At 39.1% G+C, this 24150-nt stretch overlaps 1 protein-coding gene and 1 non-coding gene across 3 annotated transcripts in view; one reads left to right on the top strand and one right to left on the bottom strand.

Moving 5' to 3' along the window:
- OLA1 (Obg like ATPase 1) overlaps nucleotides 1–24150 on the top strand; it is a 185255-nt gene that overhangs the window by 131462 nt on the left and 29643 nt on the right. For both annotated transcript variants that reach the window (XM_049773463.1, XM_049773464.1), the window contains 2 exons: nucleotides 5549–5629; nucleotides 6217–6314. In XM_049773463.1, the coding sequence (XP_049629420.1) occupies nucleotides 5549–5629; nucleotides 6217–6314 (179 nt within the window). The remainder of the gene's footprint in view (nucleotides 1–5548; nucleotides 5630–6216; nucleotides 6315–24150) is intronic.
- Nucleotides 15215–15347, bottom strand: LOC126010171 (small nucleolar RNA SNORA51). Its single transcript, XR_007496301.1, has one exon. It is a non-coding gene; the product is annotated as a small nucleolar RNA SNORA51 (small nucleolar RNA).

A 24150-nucleotide genomic window follows, 5' to 3' on the forward strand; every position in this document is an offset into this window, starting at 1 on the left:
TGAAGTTTCACATTAGGGAGTCCCTAAAATCCTTTTATGGATCACTGATTAATCATTTCTACTATTGCAATTCAAGAGAGAGCTGTGTTCCCCACAGCCTGCCAGAAACGATCCCTGAGCATGCTGTGTGTGGCACCCAAACCTACACAGATATTTTTGGTTATACATGGTTTGCAGATAATTTGCCCACATAATAAGAATTTTGAATTTCTTTGATGGTTTTGGAATTAGAATGAATTTTTTAAATAATAACCTCAGGAATACCGAGGCTATAAATCATAAATCACCCTTTTTTAATATGAAAAAAATTTTCTCAAAGAGTTAAAAAAGTGGGTAAGCTCTTTCCTTGCATGTAATGGTTCCAGGTTTGATCCACAGACCTCATATGGTCCCGAGCCCTTCCAGGAGAGATGTCTGAGTGTAGAGCTAGGAATAAGCCCTGAGCAGAGTCCATGTGAAAAAATATAGGAAAAACAAACAATGAATTTTCTATACCTGAACATTATCTCTTTTGATCTTCCCTACACCTCCAGGAGGTAGATAGCTTCATCACCTGCATTTTGTCAGAGTGTAGTAGTTCACAGACCCAGTTTTGTGGTAAATTTAAGCTGCTACTTCTTGTATTAGTTCATTCACATTACTGCAGTAAATAAAATTTTTCAAATGGCAATGACTTTTCCATAATCTCAATCATCTACAGAATTTGTTTTAATGACTAGGAATTTTTTTAATTTTTTTATTTTGAATTATGAGATCAAAAGATGCAAAGAAAGAGGACAAGGTAAAGTTACAGTGGAAGGACAATCACCCATAACATAATTCTCAGAAGAAGTCCCCTTGCTGATATCTTAACTTTGAACTTTCAGCCAAAGAACATTAAGATAAATAAAATAGAATCCATATACAATTGCTTTGTCCCTCAAGTCCCCAGATTGTAACACATTGTAATATTTCTTAACAGCACACAAGGCAATCTAAAGCCATAAAACTTATGTAACTCCTTAAACATTAGAGGCACAGTATTTTTTACATTTCCATGTACATGCATATTAGCTTAAGTTAACCTCAAATTTTAAGTGGGTGCATTTTAAGGATTAGAGTCAAAGGAGCACAGTAAAAACGGTGTTAGAGTGGCAATTGTTGTTTGCATAGGCCCACCAAAATATGAGAGGCATGGAAAGGAATAACCTTGGCCTAAATACAAAGAGATCCTACCCCTGAAGTTTCCTGGCATAAGACCAACTCTAGGCTTCAGGCAAGTTATCATCCAATCCAAGACATTGTCCATAGTGCCAACACACTTTTCACACAGTCTGTTGTTGGTATCATGTTTCTGTATGAAAGATCCTGGAATCTGCATATCCTACATTGAAGTCATGATGTGGAGCGTCTTCTCGTTTCACCTCACCATTAAAGGGCAATGCAGGAAGCCCTGTCCTGTAAGCAGGTTGTTGTTAAGTCTTCTCAGTGTTATGGGAAGTCTCTTTTGAGCAGGATGTCTGAGCAGTGGTAGGGTCTTTCGTGGTAGAGGACTGCTTCCAGGTGATGAATAACAAGGAATTTAAGTTGTCAAAAATAGTGCTATATATTTCTACCTGATTTTAACAAAACAAAAAAAAATCCTAAAGTAACTTATAAAGCACTAATATTTCCTCTTACTCCACTCCATTCTGATTTGCTAAAAGTAACAAATAAATACAAAAAAAATTATAATAAATAAAAGTAGCTGAAGTGTGTATTAGATACTTTTTTCAGTTAAGTTCATTTGATTTACTTTTTACTGTTACAGCCATAATTTTTTATGTATTTGTATACAGTCTTATGGAGAAAATGTAGTTAATTAAGTGTAATGTACAAATAAGCTCTAAAATCCAGTAAGAATCATATGTTACCATTTTTGGAAGAGAAGAAGAGGCAGGTGGGATTGTACTACAATACCCTGCTTAGGGACTGTTCCCAACTTACTCTACAGCAATCCTTGGTGGTACTCAGGGAATAATATATGTCCTGGGATTCAAATTGGCCATCAGAGCACATCAAGTGCCTTCCGTCCATTATTATCTCTCAGGCTTGGATGCCTTTTAATATTTTAAAATATTTAATATTTTAATAAAATGCCTTAAAATTGTGTTTGTTTGGTTTTGGGCCACCCGGCGGTACTCGGGGGCTACTCCTGGCTCTGTGCTCAGAAATTGCTCCTGGTCCTGGCAGGCTCTGGGGGCTATATGGGATGCCAGGTATCGCACCAGGACCAGATCGATAACTCAGCAATAGGGCATTTGCATGTGGCTGACCCAGAACAGACCCTGGTTCGATCCCCAGCATTCCATATGGTCCTTGAGCCTGCGAAGAATGATTTCTGAGCGCAGGAGTAATCCCTGAATGCCACCAGGTGTGGCTTAAAATAACAAAAAAAACTCCAAAAACAAAAACAAAAAAAAAAACCCGCACATTGCAACCATACCAGTTAATGGCTACTTCGTAACTCCCCCCCCCCGCCCCCCGCCCCAGGCGCGTTTGACCTCGGCAAACACTGTCATAACAAGCTAAGCCCCGTGTTTATGTCTCTGGAGCTTAGAGTTGCTGTGTCCTGCTTCAAACCCCGTTTCGAAAAGCTATGCATTGCAAAACGTGCTCATTGTAGCCATTAATCCAGACATCACCTCTGATTAAAAAATCAGCTCAAATTATTATTTTTTTTTTGCAGGTTAAAGTTTTTTTTAATAAAGATACTATTTACAGTCGCGGGGGGGGGGGCGAAAAATGTTTTCTTCGTCCTAGGGGTCATGACAGAAAATAATTGAGAAGCACTGCCTTAAGTATTTGCCCAACCATGGTTCTATCCCTGGCAGCAGACGGTTCCCTGAGCACTTTTTTTTTTTTTTTTATTTTAAGTAAAACTGGCGTCTTTTAGTGATCAATAGTATCTTTTTCTGGCTGTTAATTATTTCCCGGAGATTAATGAAGTACAGAGTATAAAGTAAAATACTTAAAATTTCATAGTGCTGGGGCTGGAGCGATAGCGCAGCTGTAGGGTGTTTGCCATGCACACGGCTGATCCAGGACAGACCTCGTTTCAATCTCCAGCGTCCCATATGGTCCTCCAAGTCAGGAGTGATTTCTGAGTAACCCCTGAGTGTCACCTGGTATGGCCCAAAAACAAACAAACAAAAATGTCATAATGCTTTTACTTGCAAAGGTTCAAAAACTTGTCTTTCAGGTATAACTTTTTTCTTAAAAAGACTTAAATGTTGGGTCCGGAGCAGTGGCACAAGCTGTCGGGTGTTTGCCTTGCATGTGACAAATCCAAGATGGACCTGGTTCAATACCCAGGCATCCCATATGGTCTCCCTAGCCAAGAGCGATTTCTGAACGCATAACCAGAAATAACCCCTGAGGTTCACTGGATGTGGCCCAGAAACCAAAAAAAAAAAAAAAAAAGGCTTAAATGTTAGCTTTAGTGAAAGGACAGTTTGCAAACTATTTAATTGTCTAAAATTTATTTCTAATTTGTAGCATAGTATGTTTGTGTCAGGTGCAAATAATGCTGCAAAGCTTTTGTGATGGGAGTTCTATGTCTAAAGGAGATGCTCTAGTCTAGTTAATTTAAAATTAAAGAGAAACACTGAAATTCCTTCACTAGAGATCAGCATTAATTGAGGGCCTTGGGTTTTACACTTTTTAATATAATTAGAATTTTATTTCCTTCCTTATTTTTCATTTGGCTTCTATATTTTCCCTTTTTTTTCTTTAATTGAAAAAACTAATGGAACCAAATATAAGATGGTACCACCGTTTTCTCCTTCTTTTGTATAATCTTGTTGCATGTCTCTACATAAGCTGTTCTGGCCACTCATCATAGTAACCAGCTGGGCCATTTCACCTGCTGGAGCCATTAAAGAGGACGCTCTCCCCCTAGATTAATCCCCTCCGACATTAGTTTTTTGCACTGACAACTGGAGCAGGCATTCAGAATTTGCAGGTGGCCAGTGTGACGCACATAATTGCCTACAATTTTAGGCAATGAATAAAAATGGTCTACATTACTTGTCAAAGGTTGTATATGCAGTGCCAAGTGAGATCTATGGGAAGCCTTTTAGGGTTTAAAGAACAGTTAATAGCAAGGCTGCACAGGGCTTTTTTAATCATAATGCATTTGTAATATAGCACTTTGATCTTCTCCTTGTAGGAAATGGTGTTACATTAGCCACTTTTAAACATTTATGAGTGAAATTCAGTTATAGAAGAGTAAAAGTGATTATTCTTAAGCAGAACATGTTAGATTTCATTAAAAGTTTTCAGCTTGCCCCTTCCTTGTTAAAATCTGTGGGAAGTCTTTTTCCTGGAGGGTTTCATGTCAGGATCTAAGGACATGGGATTTTCCCTATTGGTAATGCAAAATTAGGAAAGAAGGTTACTAAATATTGAGGTAATTTATACAAGTGGCTATTTATAGGAGGATAATTGATTTATACTAAAGAGAGTACATTGATAAGAAACCAATCAACTTATGCATTAACAATAAAATTTGAGAACTGCATATTGAAAAGATACTCAAATTATCTTTAACAACAACAAAAACAAGAAACAAAAACTAGATAAAATTTTTAAAAACCCAGATGACTCACAAATGCACTTCTTCTGGGAAAGCCAAGTGTGACCTTTCAGACCCAAGAGCCTTTTATTAACACCTGCCTGTAAGGAGAACCTTGCCACACGCAGCTTTTAGATTCAGAACCACAAAACTGATGAGGAAAGGCTTGAAGGGTTCAGTTTGTGTCACTTGCTGTTTGCCGTTTCCATTTCACAGATGATTAATCTTTCTGTGAAGAAAGGCCAGAGAAACAAAGCACATTGGGCTCTTCCTGCAGTTACTCCTTCTGAATGCACACTAGCTTGCTAACTAAAAGGCCTTTAGATTTCCAGCTGAGAGAGATGTTCTGAAAGTGAATGCAGCTGGTTGGAGGTCACCAGTGCAGGGCTCTTGCCATTGTGTAATGGAGGCTTTGGCAGGTTTGGGGGGGGGGGGGGGGCTGCGTGTTGGAGTGAAATAGGAGAAGTGGGCAGGGAGAAGTGCTGGCAAAATTAATTGAGAATAAAAAAGGGTTTGGTCAGTTGATTTCATATATTGGAGGGTAAATCATCAATAATAGGTTCAATTTCAGCTATTTTGTTTTTTAGGAAATATTGTAATTCAATGACTCTCTCCCTCATTTCCTAAATTGCATTTTTGTCTCACAAGTTGTATCTGAAGGTAGTGTTGAAATATGAATTACTATCGTTCTTGGTGCATTTGCATTCGTCTTGACCTTTTAATGACTGGCTGTTATTAATTTGACTCGTATTTCACTATTAATATGTTAAAATTTTAATAGCTCACCATATTTTATTGGAATTTGTTATTTTAAGTGGATATTGGAAATAGTGGCTGTAACTTAGTTGCTCATTCATTGCAAATTGACTTTATCTTGAGGGTTTGAACATTTTTATTTTAGCATATGAATGTTTAATGTTCATCTTGTATTTGCCTTTTTTCACTCGTGTATAGGACATAATGTGCAAAGTCAAATCCTGGGTTATAGATCAAAAGAAAGCTGTTCGCTTCTATCATGATTGGAATGACAAAGAGGTAAGTTATAAATAGCACATCATCTGTTATTGCCTATATTTTGGTTTCTAGAGAACAAATTGGAGTTGTCTTTAGTTTTCATTTAGTTTATTTTAGGGCTCCCCTCAGCCATGCTTAGCATGGCTTAGCACTGCTCCAGGCAGTGCTCAGGGGATCTGTGATGCCAGGGATTGATCCCAGGCCTCCTCCAGAGGCAAAGCAAGTGCTAAGTCTGTTGAGCTACTTTCCAGTTCCTGGGGTCGATCTTACCTAATCAGTTTTTTTCCCTTTTTTGTTTGTTTTGTTTGGGGCCCATTCCTGGTGGTGCTCAATTTGCTCCTGTGGTGTTTGAGTAGCTGTGCCCTGCCAGGGATGGAACCTTGGGTGCCAAGAACAAGTGCTTCAGCCCTTGAGTATGTTGACCGGCAACTTCCTCCAGTAATAGTTTGTTCCCAAGTTTACTTCTCCTTTTCCCCTACTGCTGATAGTTTCATGACAGTCTTCTGGAATTATGCAAATGAGAGTAGCTGCTTTTTTAAAATGTTTGATTTTACTGTTGATCAATGGTAATATATACTCAACTTTTCATTATTTATCTCCCATTTTAGATTGAAGTGTTGAATAAATACTTATTTCTCACTTCGAAACCAATGGTCTATTTGGTTAATCTTTCTGAAAAAGACTACATTAGAAAGAAAAATAAGTGGTAAGTTTTCTCTCCAGATATTTCTGGACCTGTCTGTACACACACAAACACATATCTATATGTTATTTCTATTTTTAATGCTAACTTTTTCATCAATTTATCATTGATTTTAAATACTTTGAGGGTTTTTTTTTTTTGTTTTATTATTTTCGTTTGTTGTTTTATGTTTTTGGGCTACACCTAATGGTGTTCAGGGGTTACTCCTGGCTCTGCACTCAAGAATTACCCCTGGCAGTGCTTAGGGAACCCTGTGGGATGGTGGGGTCGAACCCAGTAGCCACATGCAAGGCAAAACACCCTACCTACTAAGCTATTGCTCGACCCCTGATTTAAAATATTTTGGAAGTTCAGGGTTCAGCTTTCTTTAGTATTTTTCTCCTCATAATTAAAAAGTTTAAAATTGGTAATATGTGACCCCAGTGTGTATCTCTCCAGATGAGTTACTTAAATTAGGTGATACTAAATTATATCTAATTCTTATTAAACTTGAGTTTGTTAAGCATTAGTTATTTCTTTTGAAAAAATGATAATGTATTTGGGGCAATGAAACTTAAAATTGATAGCTGTTGTCAATATTCCATTTATATAGCTTCAAATTTTTTATTTGGGATTATAGTTAGGCATAAGTTTAAAATCCATATTGAATGCTTTAAAGTTGTTTTTAATTAAACAACTGTGAGGGACAATTGGGGACAAGACGCAGTTATCTCTTTTGAATTCTTTTGAAGTATGTAAAGTAAAGTTATGCGTTCACACGTATTGTTATTTTTGACAGTGTGTAATAAAAACCGTATATGATTTTTTCTCTCACTAGTAACTTTGAAAAAATTACATGTTCATTAACATGTTGACCTGTACACATTTGGCACAATATTCACTTTGATTTGCCTCACTAGACACTCAGTTTTTTTATACTATTAAGTCATACAAACAAATTGTAACTATCCAAAGCAAAATATCTGAATTCTCCAAAAATATATTGCTGGTTTCTCCCTGTACTTCATTAAGTACTTAGATGCACATGGTTTCAATTTTCCATTAAAAATTCTCATTTCCATATGATATCAAAGAGTGAGAAGCTTTAAACTGAAAAATAAACATTCATAGACTGGAAGCCAAAACAATAATTAATGTCAGATGGTTAACTCCAATAAATCATTAGAATAAATTCTGTGAAATTACTGCAACTAAAAATGCCCTGTTGATATTACTATAAGACAGTCTGTGTTCCTGATAGGAAACTGAATTTAGCCTCTTGAATGGTAATGTTCTAGAAAGCATAAACTTAGCATGAAAATACTCCTTAGACTGGTAAGTTCCTCTAGGAGATAATGAACTTTAAAATAACCAGTTCCTTCTTGTTTCAGATTCTTGTAAATTTTGTGATTAATGTGTTAGGAATGGTTACCTTTGGGAAGGAATTTTTAAATGTATTACTTGACCTTCGTTAATAAATCTTCTAATTGTTGTATGAATAGGAAGGTTTCCTGAGGCTCCGTGGAACAATACAGACATCAAAGTTTACATGAGAAGGGATGAGTCAGTTTCCTTGCCCAAGGGGCTTCTCACACCTGTATTTGGATGATTACAGGTAGAACTCCCTGGCTCTAATTGTATAGTAAATACCATTTCCCAGACCCTAATGGTAGACAGACTGCTCGAGAGACGCCAGTCTGTGATTTAGCTGTCGCCAGACACCCCGTGTTTTTGTGAGACCAGTTGTGATGATGATATGGTCATAGCAGATTGAAAGTAAACTTTTGCCTATATAAGAAGTTTTAATTTATAAAAGTGTGACATTATGGATGATCCCATTTGTAAAACCAAATTTCAGATTGTGTGTGTGTGCATGCGCTCGTGCGTATGCGTGTGTGTTGAAAGGTGGGGGAGCGATCAGATCTTGTGGAAGTTAGTGTAATTGTAGCTGAAAGATCAAAGACTGGGTAACTGAGTGATGTTCCAGAAGAGAATTTACCACATAGCCATTTTCTGTACAGTTTCTGCCGCCTGCTGTTCCTATTTTCCCTCAAGCTAGCCATTGACTACCCCCTGTGCATCCCTGCTCGTAAAAAATGATTGAGGAAGTATTTGTCATGTATTTATGAGCGGGAAACATTGTGTGACAGGGAAACGGCCTCTACTGGAGCCAGAAAGATTGCCACTTTCCTTTCAGTCAGCCTCTCTGCTACAGCTTTAAATCCTCTGTTTATACAACATAGCCTTTGTATGAAAAAAAGTGCAGAATGAATTTTTATCATTAAGGACATGAAGACTAGGTTTTCATCATGAACACTAGGTTTCGTCATTTTAGAAAGCAGATGTGAATGGTTAAAATACATTTTTAACTGCTAAATCCTCTTAATTTGTGTTAGCAGCTTGGTTTGGGGGTAATGTTTTATTCATTTGCATTAGCTGCTGGTTTAGCAAAAGAAAAGGGTGTGTTTCTTAAGTAGATATATAATGTAACTGTAGCAAATTAGAACTGATTAAGAATAAATATGTTCATGGGCCTTTTACATGTATGAAATAATTTTAATTAGGAAAGATGAGGAGAGGAAGGTTTTGGATTTGGGCTACAAGAAAACCTAATCAAAGGGCCCGGAGAGATAGCACAGCGGCATTTGCCTTGCAAGCAGCCGATCCAAGACCAAAGGTGGTTGGTTTGAATCCCGGTGTCCCATATGGTCCCCCATGCCTGCCAGGAGCTGTTTCTGAGCAAACAGCCAGGAGTAACCCCTGAGCAATGCCGGGTGTGGCCCAAAAACCAAAAAAAAAAAAAAAACCTAATAAAACTATATTTTAGTGGGTCACCTTTTCAGAAGTAATCATCAGTTTATTTACTCATTAGACTCGTTTACTTTTAATTTAAATGGTTACATTTTATTTTTTAATTCTATAAAAGAAAGAAGCATGTTGAAAGATGAGTCTTCATTATTGAGTAGGTATATTCAAATTTGGAAAGGTGTAGTAAATGAAATGGCCTCCCAAACCTACTCACTATATTTAACAGTGTTGAAATAAGCATTTCATTGGTTTATGATTAAGATGTAATTCCTGGGGCTAGAGAAATAGCACAGAAGGTAGAGTGTAAGTCTTGTATATGGTAGACTCATGTTCAAATCCCCAACACCATATCTGATCCCTGAGCATTGATGAGTGTGACCCAAAGATGAAAAATGAAAAAGGTAACTTCTGAAGAAAAACAGATATGGCAACCATGTCTCAGTTGTATTATATCATATGGTAGTTATCAAGATTCAAGGAAGTGGAATCCACAGAATTCTATCTTCCTTTTTATATTTTACAATTATGTAAATGAATAGAACTATAAATTATGCTGTCATTGTGCGTTTGTAATTGTGGGTGGGTACCAATGGTTTTTGGACATTTTCTTTTTAAAATTTGATTGATTTTTAATTAAAAGATTATCTTATATGTGTATTATTTTTTGATTGAGATTACCTGCTGAGTCAAGATGCCAGGCAGATTAAGACATTAAAACTGTCAAGCCAATGATAAATTAAGGCTTTAACTTTAAGTCTTGTACCATGTCTCTATTAATGTAATATATATCATTCAATTATGAAATTATAAAATCTAACTTAGATATTTTGTACACCTACATAGCTCAATTATGTTTCATTTTTCATGTCTATATCTTTTTTTATATTTTATTTAAACACCTTGATTACATACATGATTGTGTTTGGGTTTCAGTCATGTAAAGAACACCACCCATCACCAGTAATTATGTTTCATTTTTCCATTTTCTTGCCACTATTTTATTTAAAACTATTGTTAAGGGGGCCCGGAGAGATAGCACAGTGGCGTTTGCCTCGCAAGCAGCCGATCCAGGACCAAAGGTGGTTGGTTCGAATCCCGGTGTCCCATATGGTCCCCCGTGCCTGCCAGGAGCTATTTCTGAGCAGATGGCCAGGAGTAACCCCTGAGCAATGCTGGGTGTGGCCCAAAAAAAAAAAAAAAACCTATTGTTAAGGGATAACTTTTATTCAACATAGTATTTACCCATAATCAACTAGAAAGTGTTGATTATGGATATACCTACCTAAATTACTAAAATGTATCATATTCAGATTGTCCATATATGTGTGAGGTATATAACATATGTATGTATGCATAAGTCTGGTGAGTTGTGATCACTAAATGTTGCCCTCTGAGTAGCATATGAATCTGTTAATCTAAGTAACAGAATTGATTCAAGACAGAGGTTATTTGCAGTCTTCAAATTGCATGATCTAGAGCAGAGCATCAACTTAATTCATTTTAAATAAAAATATTTTTAAACTTATTCCTTTATTCTTATCTTTCTTTTTGCTGATTTTGTCCATAATTTGTATACAATGACTAAAAATAGTATAGTGTAGGGAATACTCTATATTGTTTGCCTGGTAAGAAGGGTGGAGAAATCCAGTATTTTTTTTTTTAATCCAGTATTTTCTTGTTTCTTGAGCTGTGTATAGAATCGTATGTGCTATATATAAGCAACTATAGGTAAAGGAGAAAGTTTTTATTTCCAGATATTTGTAACTTATTTTTCTGTATCATTAACATGTTTTGAGTATTTTTATTTAAACACCATGGTTATATGCCATGGTTGTTCATACTACAGCATTTTTTCCTACAGATAAAGTTATTCATGATTGAATTATAATTATGCTTGCATAACAGCTTTCACTAGTGCACATTTCCAACCATCATTGTCAAGGGGTTCCTTCTCACCCACCATGATGCCATTTTAGGTTGTGTTTTTGTTTGTTTGTTTGTTTGTTTGTTTTTGTTGTGTGTGTGTGTGTTTTTGAGGGGAAAGTCATTTCTGGCAGTACTCTGAGAGCTACTCCCAACTCGGTGTTCTAATGACCAGGCAGTGCCAAGGAGTGAACCTGGGATTCTTGTGCATACAAAACCTGGACTCTCTAGCCCATGGAGTAGTCTTTCCTGTTCCAATTGTTCATTCTTGACAAATTGCATATGTCTTCATAGATCTACAATTATAAAACTTTCTAAAAAATATCTTCTGAAGGGGGGCTGGAGCGGTGGCGCAGCAGTAGGGCGTTTGCCTTACAAGCGGCTGACCTAGGACAGACCATGATTCTATCCCATGTTGTCCCATATGGTCCCCCAAGCCAGGAGCGATTTCTGAACGAATAGCCAGGAATAACAACCCCTGAGTACCACCGAGTGTGGCCCAAAAACCAAAAACCAAAAAAAAAAAAGCTTCTGTAGGAAGTCATCAATATCTGACAAGATTATTCATTGGAGCTAAAATCTTAACACATATGCTACTTTGAAAAGATCACATAGAACATGTGATTTAGGACAAAGTAATGTAATAACATAAAATAGTAAAGGGTGGGGGGGGTGCTTAGATCACCCGTGACCTTAGAGTGTAGGGAGGAGATAACAGTGAAGTAAAGAAAGGAAAGTAAGTAATGGGGGAAATTGGGTCTGAGATTTAGACATAGTGATGATATGAAAGAATAGTATAGCTATATAGCAAAACATGAATTCATCAACACTGAAAATTTGAGATTTAAGTTGCAATCACTGGAACTTTGTAATATGCCTTATGAAGATGGCAGGCAGGGATGGACATGGAGCATAGAACACTGGTAAAGAGAAGTTGACACTGGTGGTAGAATTGGTGTTCAATTATTAGATGTCTGAAACTCAACTACAATAACTTTGTTTTCTTTGCTTTTGGTCCACACTCAGTAATTCTTAGGTGTTACTCCTTGCTCTGCATTCAGAAATTACTCTGGAACCATATGGGATGTCAGGGATCAATCTCAGGTTGGCCATGTTTAAGGCAGTGCCCTACCTGCTGTACTATTTATTGCACTGGGAATGAATATTCTTAAATTATTAAGTACAGAAGCATTTATGCAGATTTGAAATTACATTCAACTTATGTAGTTGCAAGAATATACCTTATTATATATATATACATATCATATATAATAAAGCATGATTGATATGAACACATTTTCTTAAATTACATTTAATTATATTAGTCTGGTAAAGTCAAACCCTGAAATATTTTTGCAGTGTTTCTTGTTTTTGTTTTGTTTTGTTTTGGAGGGTGACTGCACCTGACAATGTTTCCTGACATGCTCAGGAGACTGACTGTATGGAGTGTTGGGGATTGATCTTGGATTGGCCACTTGCAAGGCAAACACTAACTACTGTACTATCACTCTGTTCTCTAAAGTTTATTTATTTTTATTTTTATTTATTTATTTATTTATTTTTGGCTTTTGGGCCACACCCGGCGGTGCTCAGGGGTTATTCCTGACTATCTGCTCAGAAATAGCTCCTGGCAGGCACGGGGGACCATATGGGACACCGGGATTCGAACCAACCACCTTTGGTCCTGGATCGGCTGCTTGCAAGGCAAACGCCGCTTTGCTATCTCTCCGGGCCCTCTAAAGTTTATTTTTATTGCATGTGATTCATATAGTCTTGAGGAATATTGTCAGCTTCACTTGAATTACGTAACAAGATGGCCATGAGAATACATTATTTATTCTTAGTGTGTTCTTATTTTTACAGCCTGGAAATCGTGAAATACTATTAGTAGATTCATTTTAACATCCCAGGAGTTTTTTTAGATGAATGAAAATTTACAGACTATGATTTGTGGCGCTTTCCATAAATAAGACTTTTTATTGTTGATGACTTTGTGAGGACAAGTGGAGGTTTTTACATTTTTTTTCTTTCTCTATTTTTACTTTTTGCTACTTTGACATATACAGTGGGGTCAATGGACATAACAGACTTATTTTGAAGCACCGTGGAGTGATTGTTTTCTTTAAAAGATTAGTTTATAACTCATAAAATATTAATTGTATTGAAGTAAGGCATATTAATGAATCTCAAAAGAAAATACCTCCCTAATGTTCCATCTCTTTATCACTTTCTATGATTACTTCTGATTGGTTCTGTTACTGGATTATGCTCAATTATTTATGTTTTAATTTGTGCAATAAAACTTGGAAATGCAGTGAGAGAGATAATACAGCAGGGAGGTTGCACACAGTCAGCCAAGCCAGGCTTGATCCCAGATAGAACCAGGAGGTCGGAAGTGGCCCTTGAGCACCTCTGGGTGTGGCCTAAAACTAAGATTAAATAAATCTTTGAAATAGTAGCCAAAGTAATTGTAATTTAGAAGGCCATATAATTTCTGTTTAATATATTTTGTGGAACTGATTATTTGTTACTTTCTCTGATCAGGATCTTGAGAGTTAAAGAATTTATTTTAGAAAGAAGACAATCAGGCCTGGAGAGATAGCACAGTGGTGTCTGCCTTGCAAGCAGCCGATCCAGGATTAAAGGTGGTTGGTTCGAATCCCGTGGTCCCTCGTGCCTGCCAGGAGCTATTTCTGAGCAGACAGCCAGGAGTAACCCCTGGGCACTGCCAGATGTGGCCCAAAAACCAAAAAAAAAAGAAAGAAAGAAGACAATCATAAATGGAAAGCTAACAAGTGAGAAGGAAGAGATCTATGCCCATTTGGGCATCTTTTCACTTAAAAAGACTTCTATCTTTCACTGTATTCGTACATACATATTATATTATTTGTCAATTTCTTTTCATTAAATGGTTTTGGCTATTTTTTGTTTGTTTGTTTTGGGTCACACCCAGCAGCACTCAAGGGTTCCTCCTGGCTCTACGTTCAGAAATTGCTCCTGGCAGGCTCCGGGGACAATATGGGATGCCGGGATTCGAACCGCTGTCCTTTTTTTTTTTTTTTTTTTTTTTGGTTTTTGGGCCACACCCGGCCTTGCTCAGGGGTTACTCCTGGCTGTCTGCTCAGAAATAGCTCCTGGCAGGCACGGGGGACCATATGGAACACCGGGATTCGAACCAACCACCTTTGGTCCTGGATCAGCTCCTTGCAAGGCAAACGCCGCTGTGCTATCTCTCCGGGCCCGAACCGCTGTCCTTTTGCATGCAAGGCAAACGCTCTATCTCCATGCTATCTCTCCGGCCCCCATAAATCACATTTTTATGTGAACAGAATGCTGTTGAAATACCACATTGTTCATATTTGGAAATTCCCTTTGCCTATTTGCATTTTTGCCGAATACTATAATTTCCTTTTGCAGGATGTTTCACTAAATTAGAGAAAGCAGTACTTTGGGAATGATCCAATATTTCTATTAGCACTATCTTGAGCCTTACTCATCTTCAAATATATAACATACCAAGTATTTCAAGACTTCTATCTTTTTTAAAATAGCTAAAGAATTTGACTTCATTTAATAAGGCCATTTTTAAAAATGTCAGGATGCTAAAGCTCTTTAAAAAAAAAAAGTATGGGGCCGGAGCGATAGCACAGCAGTAGGGCATTTGTCTTGCAGTGGCAGATCCAAGACGGACCTGGTTGATTTCGGTGTCCTATGTGGGCCCCCTAGCTAGGAGCGATTTCTGAGTGCATAGCCAGGAGTAACACCTGGCAGTCACTGAGTGTGGCCCAAAAACCAAAAGGGGTGGGGGCAGAGCAATATCACAATGGGAGGGAATTTGCCTTGCATGTTGACCGACCCAGGTTCAATCCCTTATGGGCTCCACAGCCTGCCAGGAGCAATTCCTGAGCACTGCCAGGTATGGCCCCTCCAGTTTCCTCCCCAGGGTTTTCTTGTGAAATAAAACATATCCCCCCATATGTATAAGCATAAATAAGCTAGGAAATAAAAAGCAGCATTTGGCATTTTTTTGTTTTGTTTTGTTTATTGGGGGTTACACCCAGCAGCACTCAGGGGTTACTCCTGGCTTTGCTCAGAAATCACTCCTGGCAGGCTCAGGGGACATTATGGGATCCCGGGATTTGAACCATCTTACCTCCATGATATCTCTCTGGCCTCCCAGCATTTGGCTTTTTTTTTGGTCCCCAATTCACAATACAAACCAGGCAAAGAAGACTGTGTTGAGGTGTATATGGGGTGCATTTATTGTCCTCCTCTTTCTGTACAGTCAGTGTAAAGAACACAGCCTATGGTAAAAATTGGGAGGCCTTATCTTTTTTTATATATATATATATATATAAAATCCTTACCACAGGGATCGTTTAGTGCCGTCACAGAAATAATTACACTGAGAACTAACATAACAAAATGTGACTGAATGAGGGAAGTAGAAAGCCTGTCTAGAGTAGAGGCCGGTGTGGGGTGGGGAGGAAGGACACCTGGGATATTGGTCATGGCAATGTTGCACTGGTGAAGCATTTGGCTTTTAACTATAGTGTTTCATGTAGAGACTCCCCCCCACCCTCATCACTTTGGTAAATCATTCAAGAACTATTTAATTTTCTTTTAAATCTGTGCTCCAAAGTTTAGTAGCTTTGAGTCAAATTTTGTTTCTAAAACTGAGTTGAAATGAATAATATTCATCAAATTTTGATTAGTATTGATAGAGATGGAAAATTTTGAAACCCAAAAATCTTAGGACTGTTGGAATTAGGAGATATAGTTTCTCTTGGAAAAGATTTAATTGTTCAATTTTATTTCAGGGGTGTGGGGGAGCACACCCAACTTTGCTTAGGGCTTACTCTTGGTTCTGCATTCAGAGATCACTTAGGCAGTGCTCTGGGGACCATAAGAAGAGCTGGGGATTGAGCCAGGAAGAAGAGGCGTGTACAAGTCAAGTGCTCCACCTACTGTACTGTCTCTCCAGCCTCTCTTGTAATGGGTTTAAAATGGAACCTTAATGCAATATGCAGGGTCTGAGTAACATTTTTTTCCCCTGGGAGAAGGCTGTTGAAAAGAAATGGAAATAAGAGGGCCCCTTTGGGAGCAATTTCAGGATTTTTCCTAATACCTCCTACTTACTCAGGATAGACAGGTGGGAAATATTATATTCTCTGCTGTCCCTCCCACGCTGTCTTCTGTGTTCCCCATTTACAAGATTTACCTTTAGAGGGAATGTTGTAGTCTGACTACACTGTAAATTAAATGGACTTTTGAAGGTTAGACTGAATGCTGAGGACTGCTGAATGGTCCTACTAAGAAAATGAATTCTAGGAAACTTGTAGTATAGGGGCCGGCGAGGTGGCGCTAGAGGTAAGGTGTCTGCCTTGCAAGTGCTAGCCAAGGAAGGACCGTGGTTCGATCCCCCGGCATCCCATACGGCAATTTCTGAGCACTTAGCCAGGAGTAACCCCTGAGCGTCAAACAGGTGTGGCCCGAAAAACCAAAAAAAAAAAAAAAAGAAAAGAAACTTGAAGTATCTTCTGTTTATTCATTGGAGAGTTCATATTATAACATTTTTATTTTTTTACTATAAGAATTTTGGTACTCTAGAGTTTTAAATACTAGTATTAATGTCCTGATTTTCTGTGAACTATTAACTCTTTAACTCCTGACTAATTGCTTAGTTGTTTGTGTAGCAGAAGATAATTCATCAGAATCTTCATCGGGGGAAGGGGAAAATATAGGTCACATTTGGAAGTGCTGGTTGAATGCAAAACTAGCAAACTTAACCCTCGTACTCTCTCTCTAATCTTCAGAATATTCATTTAAAATGTATTCTAAGTGGCCAGAGAGATAATACAGTGGTAGGGTATTTGACTTGCACATGGCCAACCCCTGTTTAATCTCTGGCATCCCATATGGTCCACTAAACACTGTCAGAAATAATTCCTGAGCATCACCAAGTGTGGCCCCAAAACAAACAAACAAACAAACAAACAAAAATGTGTTCTAGGGGACCTGAGAGATAGAATGGGGCTAAGGTGTTTGCCTTATACTATGTGGTCCAAAAAAAGTGCCACTAGGAGTCATCCCTTGAGTGTAGAGCTAGAAGTAAGCTCTGAGTTCAGCCAGGAATGACCTAAAATTAAATTTAAATTACAGTATATAAACCATATTTCCCTAGTTTAATTATCATACTGAAAATGCAAATGATAATGGACGTGTGATTTATCTACTTTTTAATTCTCCTAGATATTTTACCTTGTATAACATAAAATACAATGTACCATATAGCATATAGATTATATGTGTAGTATAGTACACTTTATATGTAAGTATGTATATATATATATATATATCTTACTGTTGTAATCCCATGCTTTTAAACAATTTTGTTCCAAAACAAAGGCCTGTAGTTGTGCACTGTCTGTGCAGTAGCCACACCCCCTTGCATCTCCACCATCATCCCTTTGAGCCCCTCAAGCCCCTTTTCACAGACGGAGCCCCATGATTTCACCTTTTTTAGCTTTGATAATGTTGTCATGCCTTGAACTCCATTAGAGTACATCTTTAAGTGTTACAGTAATGTTTTTTTGTTGTTGGTTTTTTTTTTTTTGTTTGTTTGGTTTTTGGTTTTTGGGTTACACCTGGCAACGCTCAGGGATTACTTCTGGTTCCATGCTCAGAAATCATTCCTGGCAGGCTCTGGGGACCATATGGATACCAGGAGTCAAACCAATGACCTTCTGCACGAAGGCAAACACCTTACTTCCATGTTATCTCTCCGGCCACTGAAATTTTTAAAGGACTTATTTTTTTTTTTCATTTTTTAAAATATTTTTAAAATGTTCAAGGTACGGGGCTGAAGAGATAGTATGGAGGTAAGGATTTGCCTTGCATGCAGAAGGTTGGTGGTTCAAATCCCGGCATCCCATATAGTCCCTCGATCCTTCCAGGAACAATTTCTGAGCACAGAGCCAGGAGTAACCACTGAGTGCTGCCGGGTATGACCCAAAAACCAAAAACCAAAAAAAAAAAAAAAAAAGAGTTCAAGGTACCATGCTTTAGCATGATTTGTTGGACTCCAGTTTTTTGAGTAACCTCCTTGGCCACTCTTCCCCTCACCCCAAATTCTTTCTGCTTTCCTTTCTTCTGCTGTAGTCGCTGTTAAGATTGGGTGTCACACACACGCCACTAGTATAGTGCCTGCACATTTGGTTGTGCATGTCTGAGTGTGGTGCTTAGACACTCGCTATGGTGCTCATCAGTCCAGTTGTGCTGCTTGCACATAGCTGGTGGCGTATGGCAAGAATCACACAGTCTGTTGGAGAGTACGGATGCAGGTGTCCCAAACAGTGGAGTCTCTGGAACTGTCCAGAGCATGCGGAAAACCTAACTCCGAGTCTCATACTTGAAGGCAATCACTTTTTTGAGGATAGGGGGAAGTGGGGTTTAGGCCACACATGGCAGCTTTCAGGGGTTACTCCTAAATGCTCAAAAATCAGTCCTGACAGATCGTGAGACCATCTGGGATGCTGGGAATTGAACCTGGCTGGCTACTGCAAGATAAATGCCCTATTTACCCACTGTGCTATCTCTCCGACCCCACAGGCAAACATTTTTGCTGTTGATACATGAACAACTTCCACTGGTGATTCTTTATAAAGCCTCTTTAACATCTTCAGTGCATTATCCTTTATCTTTATCTCTTTTTTTTTTTTTTTTTTTTTTTTGGGTTTTTGGGTCACACCTGGCAGCGCTCAGCGGTTACTCCTGGCTCTACACTCAGAAATCACTCCTGGCAGGCTTAAGGGACTATATGGGATGCCAGGATTAGAACCACCGTCCTTCTGAATGCAAGGCAAATGCCCTACCTCCATGCTGTCTCTCCGGCCCTTCATTTCCCTTTTTATTATTATTATTATTTTTTTTAATTATGTGTGTGTTGAAAGTAAGACAGTAAAGATTACTAAAGAACTGAAAGAAATTGGGGCTGGAGAGATGGTACAATGGGCAAGGCACTCGCCTTCCATTGCTTTCAGTCAGCCTGGAGTCAGTCCCCTGTGGTCCTCCAAACACTGCTAGATGTGATCCTTGAACACAGAGCCAGGAGTAAGCCCCAACCACAACCAGGTGTAGCCTTAAAATAATAAATAAAGAAAAAGAAGGAAAAAATTGAGGAAATCAACTCTAAGGTCTGATTTTTAGCGACCCAGAGCACAGCAATTAAGATGCCTTTGCGGGCCTGGGCCTGGAGAGATAGCACAGCGGCGTTTGCCTTGCCAGCAGCCGATCCAGGACCAAAGGTGATTGGTTCGAATCCGGGTGTCCCACATGGTCCCCCGTGCCTGCCAGGAGCTATTTCTGAGCAGACAGCCAGGAGTAACCCCTGAGCACCGCCGGGTGTGGCCCAAAAACAAAACAAAAAAAAGATGCCTTTGCACATGTTTGCTCTCTTCTCAGTCCTCCTATTTTGCTTAGTCATAATTTGTAGCATTAACATCTATATTTAAGACTAATACCGTTACTCTAACTTTTTTGGGGGGGTTGTTTTTTGTTTTTGTTTTTGATTTTTTTTTTTTGGTTTTTTTTTTTTTTTTTTGGTTTTTGCATCACCCCTGGCAGGCTCGGAGGACCATATGGGATGCCGGGATTCGAACCACTATCCTTCTACATGCAAGGCAAATGCTTTATTTACCTCCATGCTATCTCTCCAGCCCCATTACTCTAACTTTTTCCCCTTTTTTTGTTTGTTTTTTGGGCCATACCCATTTGATGCTCAGGGGTTATTCCTGGCTAAGGGCTCAGAAATTGCCCCTGGCTTGGGGGGACCAGATGGGACACGGTTCTTCCTTGGCTAGCGCTTGCATGGCAGAGACACCTTACCTCTAGCGCCACCTCGCCGGTCCCCCATTACTCTAACTTTTAATTTCTTTTTCTTTATTTTTATTTTTCTTTATTTATTTATTTATTTAGGTTTTTGGGTCACACCTGGCAGCACTCAGGGATTACTTTTGGCTCTATGCTCAGAAATAGCTCCTGGCAGGCTCGGGGGACCATATGAGATGCCTGGATTCGAACCATCGTTCTCCTGCATGCAAGGCAAATGCCCTACATCCATGCTATCTTTCCGGCCCCTTAATTTCTTTTTCTAAATTAACTGAAAAGCTATTTTTCCATCAAAAACATTAGATTATGAGACATCTTTAAAAATCTGATTAATTCACAAGGTATCAAAAATGGTACTATTTGACTCTTAGGTATCTGACTATTCTGAGCACAGAGCCAAGAGTTAAGCCCTGAGCACAGATGAGTGTGACATTCTCCTCGCTCCCTCAGAACACCCACTCACAGTGTGCGAGGACAGCTGAATTAAGAACCTTGAATGTGGGGCCAGAGAGATAGCCTAAGGCTACCAAATATTTTCTTTAGAAAAATATTCCTGATTTCAAATTGATGAGCTACCAACATATAAATGGTTCAAAAACCACATACAGGGCCAGAGATAGCATAGAGGTAAGACATTTGCCTTGCATGCAGAAGGTCAGTGGTTCGAATCCCAGCATCCCATATGGTCTCCCGAGCCTGCCAGGAGCGATTTCTGGGCGCAGAGCCAGGAGTAGCCCCTGAGCGCTGCTGGGTGTGACCCAAAAACAAACAAAAGAATATTTCTTCAGGTCCGGAGCAATAGCAAGGCATTTGCCTTGCATGGGGACAATCTGGGATAGACCCAGATTCTATTTCAGGCATGTCATGGTTCCCCCAGGCATGCCAGGAGCGATTTTGAGCACAGAGCCAGGAGTAACTCCTGAGCACCGCCAGATGTGGTCCAAAACAACAACAAAATTGCATGATTTTCCCGTCCAAAATAGATTCAGACTAGAATCTAGAAAACAACTGTAACTACAGATCATATAACTATATAAGTTTTGACATATTATATGTACAGTGTAACTATGATATTTTAAAACAATATAATAAATTTTTTCATGCATGCCATGCAACTCATTAAGAATATTTCTTCAGGGCCCGGAGAGATAGCACAGAGGTGTTTGCCCTGCAAGCAGCAGATCCAGGACCAAAGGTGGTTGGTTCGAATCCCAGTGTCCCATATGGTCCCCCGTGCCTGCCAGGAGCTATTTCTGAGCAGACAGCCAGGAGTAACCCCTGAGCAATGCCGGGTGTGGCCCAAAAAACCAAAAAAAAAAAAAAGAATATTTCTTCAGGTCCAGAGCAATAGCATAGAAAAGAAAGAATAAGGGGCCGGAGAGATAGCATGGAGATAGGGTGTTTGCCTTGCATGCAGAAGGACAGTGGTTCAAATCCTGGCATCCCACATGGTCCCTCAAGCCTGCCAGGAGCGATTTCTGAGCTTAGAGCCAGCAATAACCCCTGAGCACCACCAGGTGTGACCCAAAAAACAAAAAATAAAAATAAAAATAATAAGCTATAATTCTTTAGGGGCTAGAGAGTTCTCTCAGCAAGCTTCTTTGCCTGCAGAGATTCATGTTTGACTCCCAATCCCTCATTTTGGTACTCCAGCATCGCCAAGAGCAACTCCTTAACACTGCACCAGGAGTAACCCTGAGTGTCACCAGGTGTGTCTCAAAGGTAAAAAAAAAAAAGGGGGGGGGGGGTGAAATACTTTTTCATTGCATGGGGTAAAGGAGTTGAGATATAAATGGGCAGGGAATGTGAAATATAACAATGATATATAGAACCAGAGAAATAACTCAAAGGCATGAGTTCATGCTTTGTTTTGTGAGGCTGTGTACTTTCCCTAGCATTGTGTGATACTCTGCTCTGTGTGATACCAGCAATCCCTAAGCACTGAGATGGGAGTATCTCTGTCCTGGGTGTGACACACACACAGCTCCTCCACTCCCACAATTAAAAAAATACCTTATAGGGGGCCAGAGAGATAACATGGAGGTAGGGCATTTGCTGAAGGACTGTGGTTCGAATCCCAGCATCCCATATGGTCCCCTGAGCCTGCCAGGAGCGATTTCTGAGTGTAGAGTCAGGAGTAACCCCGGAGTGCTGCTGGGTGTGACCCAAAAACCAAAAGAAGAAAAAAACACCTTATGATAAGTTTGATATTTGGGGGTTGGGGTTATACCCAGCAGTGTTCAGGGGTTCCTCCTGGCTCTACACTCAGAAATTGCTCCTGGCTGGCATGGGGGACCATAAGGGATGCCAGGATTCGAACTACCATCCGTCCTGAATCAGCAATGTGCAATACAATGCTTATGCCCTGTGCTATCTCTCCGGCACCATGTTTGATATTCTTAAATTGTGTTAGTAGACATTATTAGTTAACATATAGTGTGCATTTAACCAATTTCTTAACTAGACACTTAAAATTGTCAGCAACCCTTATGAAGCAAGTCCCATTATTAAGTAAAGGCAAGAAAATTTATGATTTTGGAATTTTATGCTGAAGAGATAGTACAGGGATAAGGCATGTGCCTTGCATGCGACTGATTCCAGTTCAATTCCAAGCATTGCTAGGTGTGATCTGAGTATACAGAACCAGGAGTAAACCCTGAGCACCACTGGCGTGACCCAAAAACAAACGAACAGAAAGGATTTGAAGACATAAGTTAAGTTCACATAAACAGTCACTGGTGCCAAGATTCAGAACTAAGCATGTCTCAGAATCATGTTCTTTTTTTTTTTTGGTTTTTGGGTCACACCCGGCAGTACTCAGGGGTTATTCCTGGCTCCAGGCTCAGAAATTGCTCCTGGCAGGCACGGGGGACCATATGGGGCGCCGGGATTCGAACCAATGACCTCCTGCATGAAAGGCAAACGCCTTACCTCCATGCTATCTCTCCGGCCCCCAGAATCATGTTCTTTACCACTATGCCAGAGTGAGCATTGGGGCATTGGTAAAGCTAGGAAGAAAGATAAGGCTGAGAAATATGTCATGTGCTCGCCATATCTCCTGTCACTGCAGCTTCAGTAATGTAAAAGGGAGTCATCGTTAAACTGTTCATGCTCGAAAAGTATCAAACTAAGAATTGATTATGCTGTGATTAAAGAAGTTCAATACAAAACTGATATCTAAACCCACATCTTTATCCCATAAAGGACTTAATTCTGAGAAAGTTACCCAAACACATACCAATTTAAGAACCCTTTGTAGGGACATCAGTTAAAATAGTATATGGAGACCAGAGATGTAGCTGGGAGGTAGACTAAAGGGCTCATCTAGAGGAGGCCCTGGGTTCAGTTTTCCCTCTGTGTTCACACACGTTTATGTGTCTTCACACTAAAACTACAATCTCTTGAGGCCAGAGAGATAGTACAGGGCCTTTGTTCTTTTCTTGCATTCAGCTAATCCAGTTTTGATCTGTAATGTGAGGCTTGGGTTTGACTACCCCCCCAGCACCATATTGTTTGCTCAGTGCCGCAAGGAGCAACCCCTAAGTACTGAACCAGGACTAACCCTCAGGGACTGCTGGGTGCAGCCCAAGACCAGTCAAATGGAGAATAATCCCTACTGTCTTTCAACATTCCACAAGCGTTTTCCAGTCATCTATGTTTACTTTTACAGTTAGTAGCTATAATATCTTTTATAAATGAAGAGAAATCACTAGTTTACAAGATATATGTAGCCTGGAAAAGAGCAATCTGTAATGATGTTTTTAATATTATCTAAAAGTAGAGGAGAGTTTTTTTGTATCTTACGTTGATAATGTATAGAGTAGCATATGTGGAATATTCCTTTCATCATAGAGCTTTAATTCAGAACAAACAGATAGAGACAGAAGAGGGGAGAATTAACCAGGCCAAGAGAGATGTGGAGATTATATCAAACATTTGTTTTCTTTCTCTCTTGAGAAATAAATACCTTATTTGTCTAGATCTTTTGAAAGTACTATTTAAAGCTTTTAAACGTTACTAGAATACATTGTCAATGCAATATCTGATTAAAGTTTTCTGATGAAGTATGATTAAGTAATTATGCTTCTGCACTCACTTATTTCGTGATTACAGTGTGTGATGGGACATTGTTTTAATTTATTAAAAAAAATGTATGGCTGACCAAGTATATGTTTTAATGTAACTGGGTATAACTTGGGCACTTTGTATGTATAATTGTAAAATCTCCAGTTTAGACTGG

The sequence above is a fragment of the Suncus etruscus genome, chromosome 5 (assembly GCF_024139225.1).
Source record: "Suncus etruscus isolate mSunEtr1 chromosome 5, mSunEtr1.pri.cur, whole genome shotgun sequence".
Lineage (NCBI taxonomy): Eukaryota > Metazoa > Chordata > Mammalia > Eulipotyphla > Soricidae > Suncus > Suncus etruscus.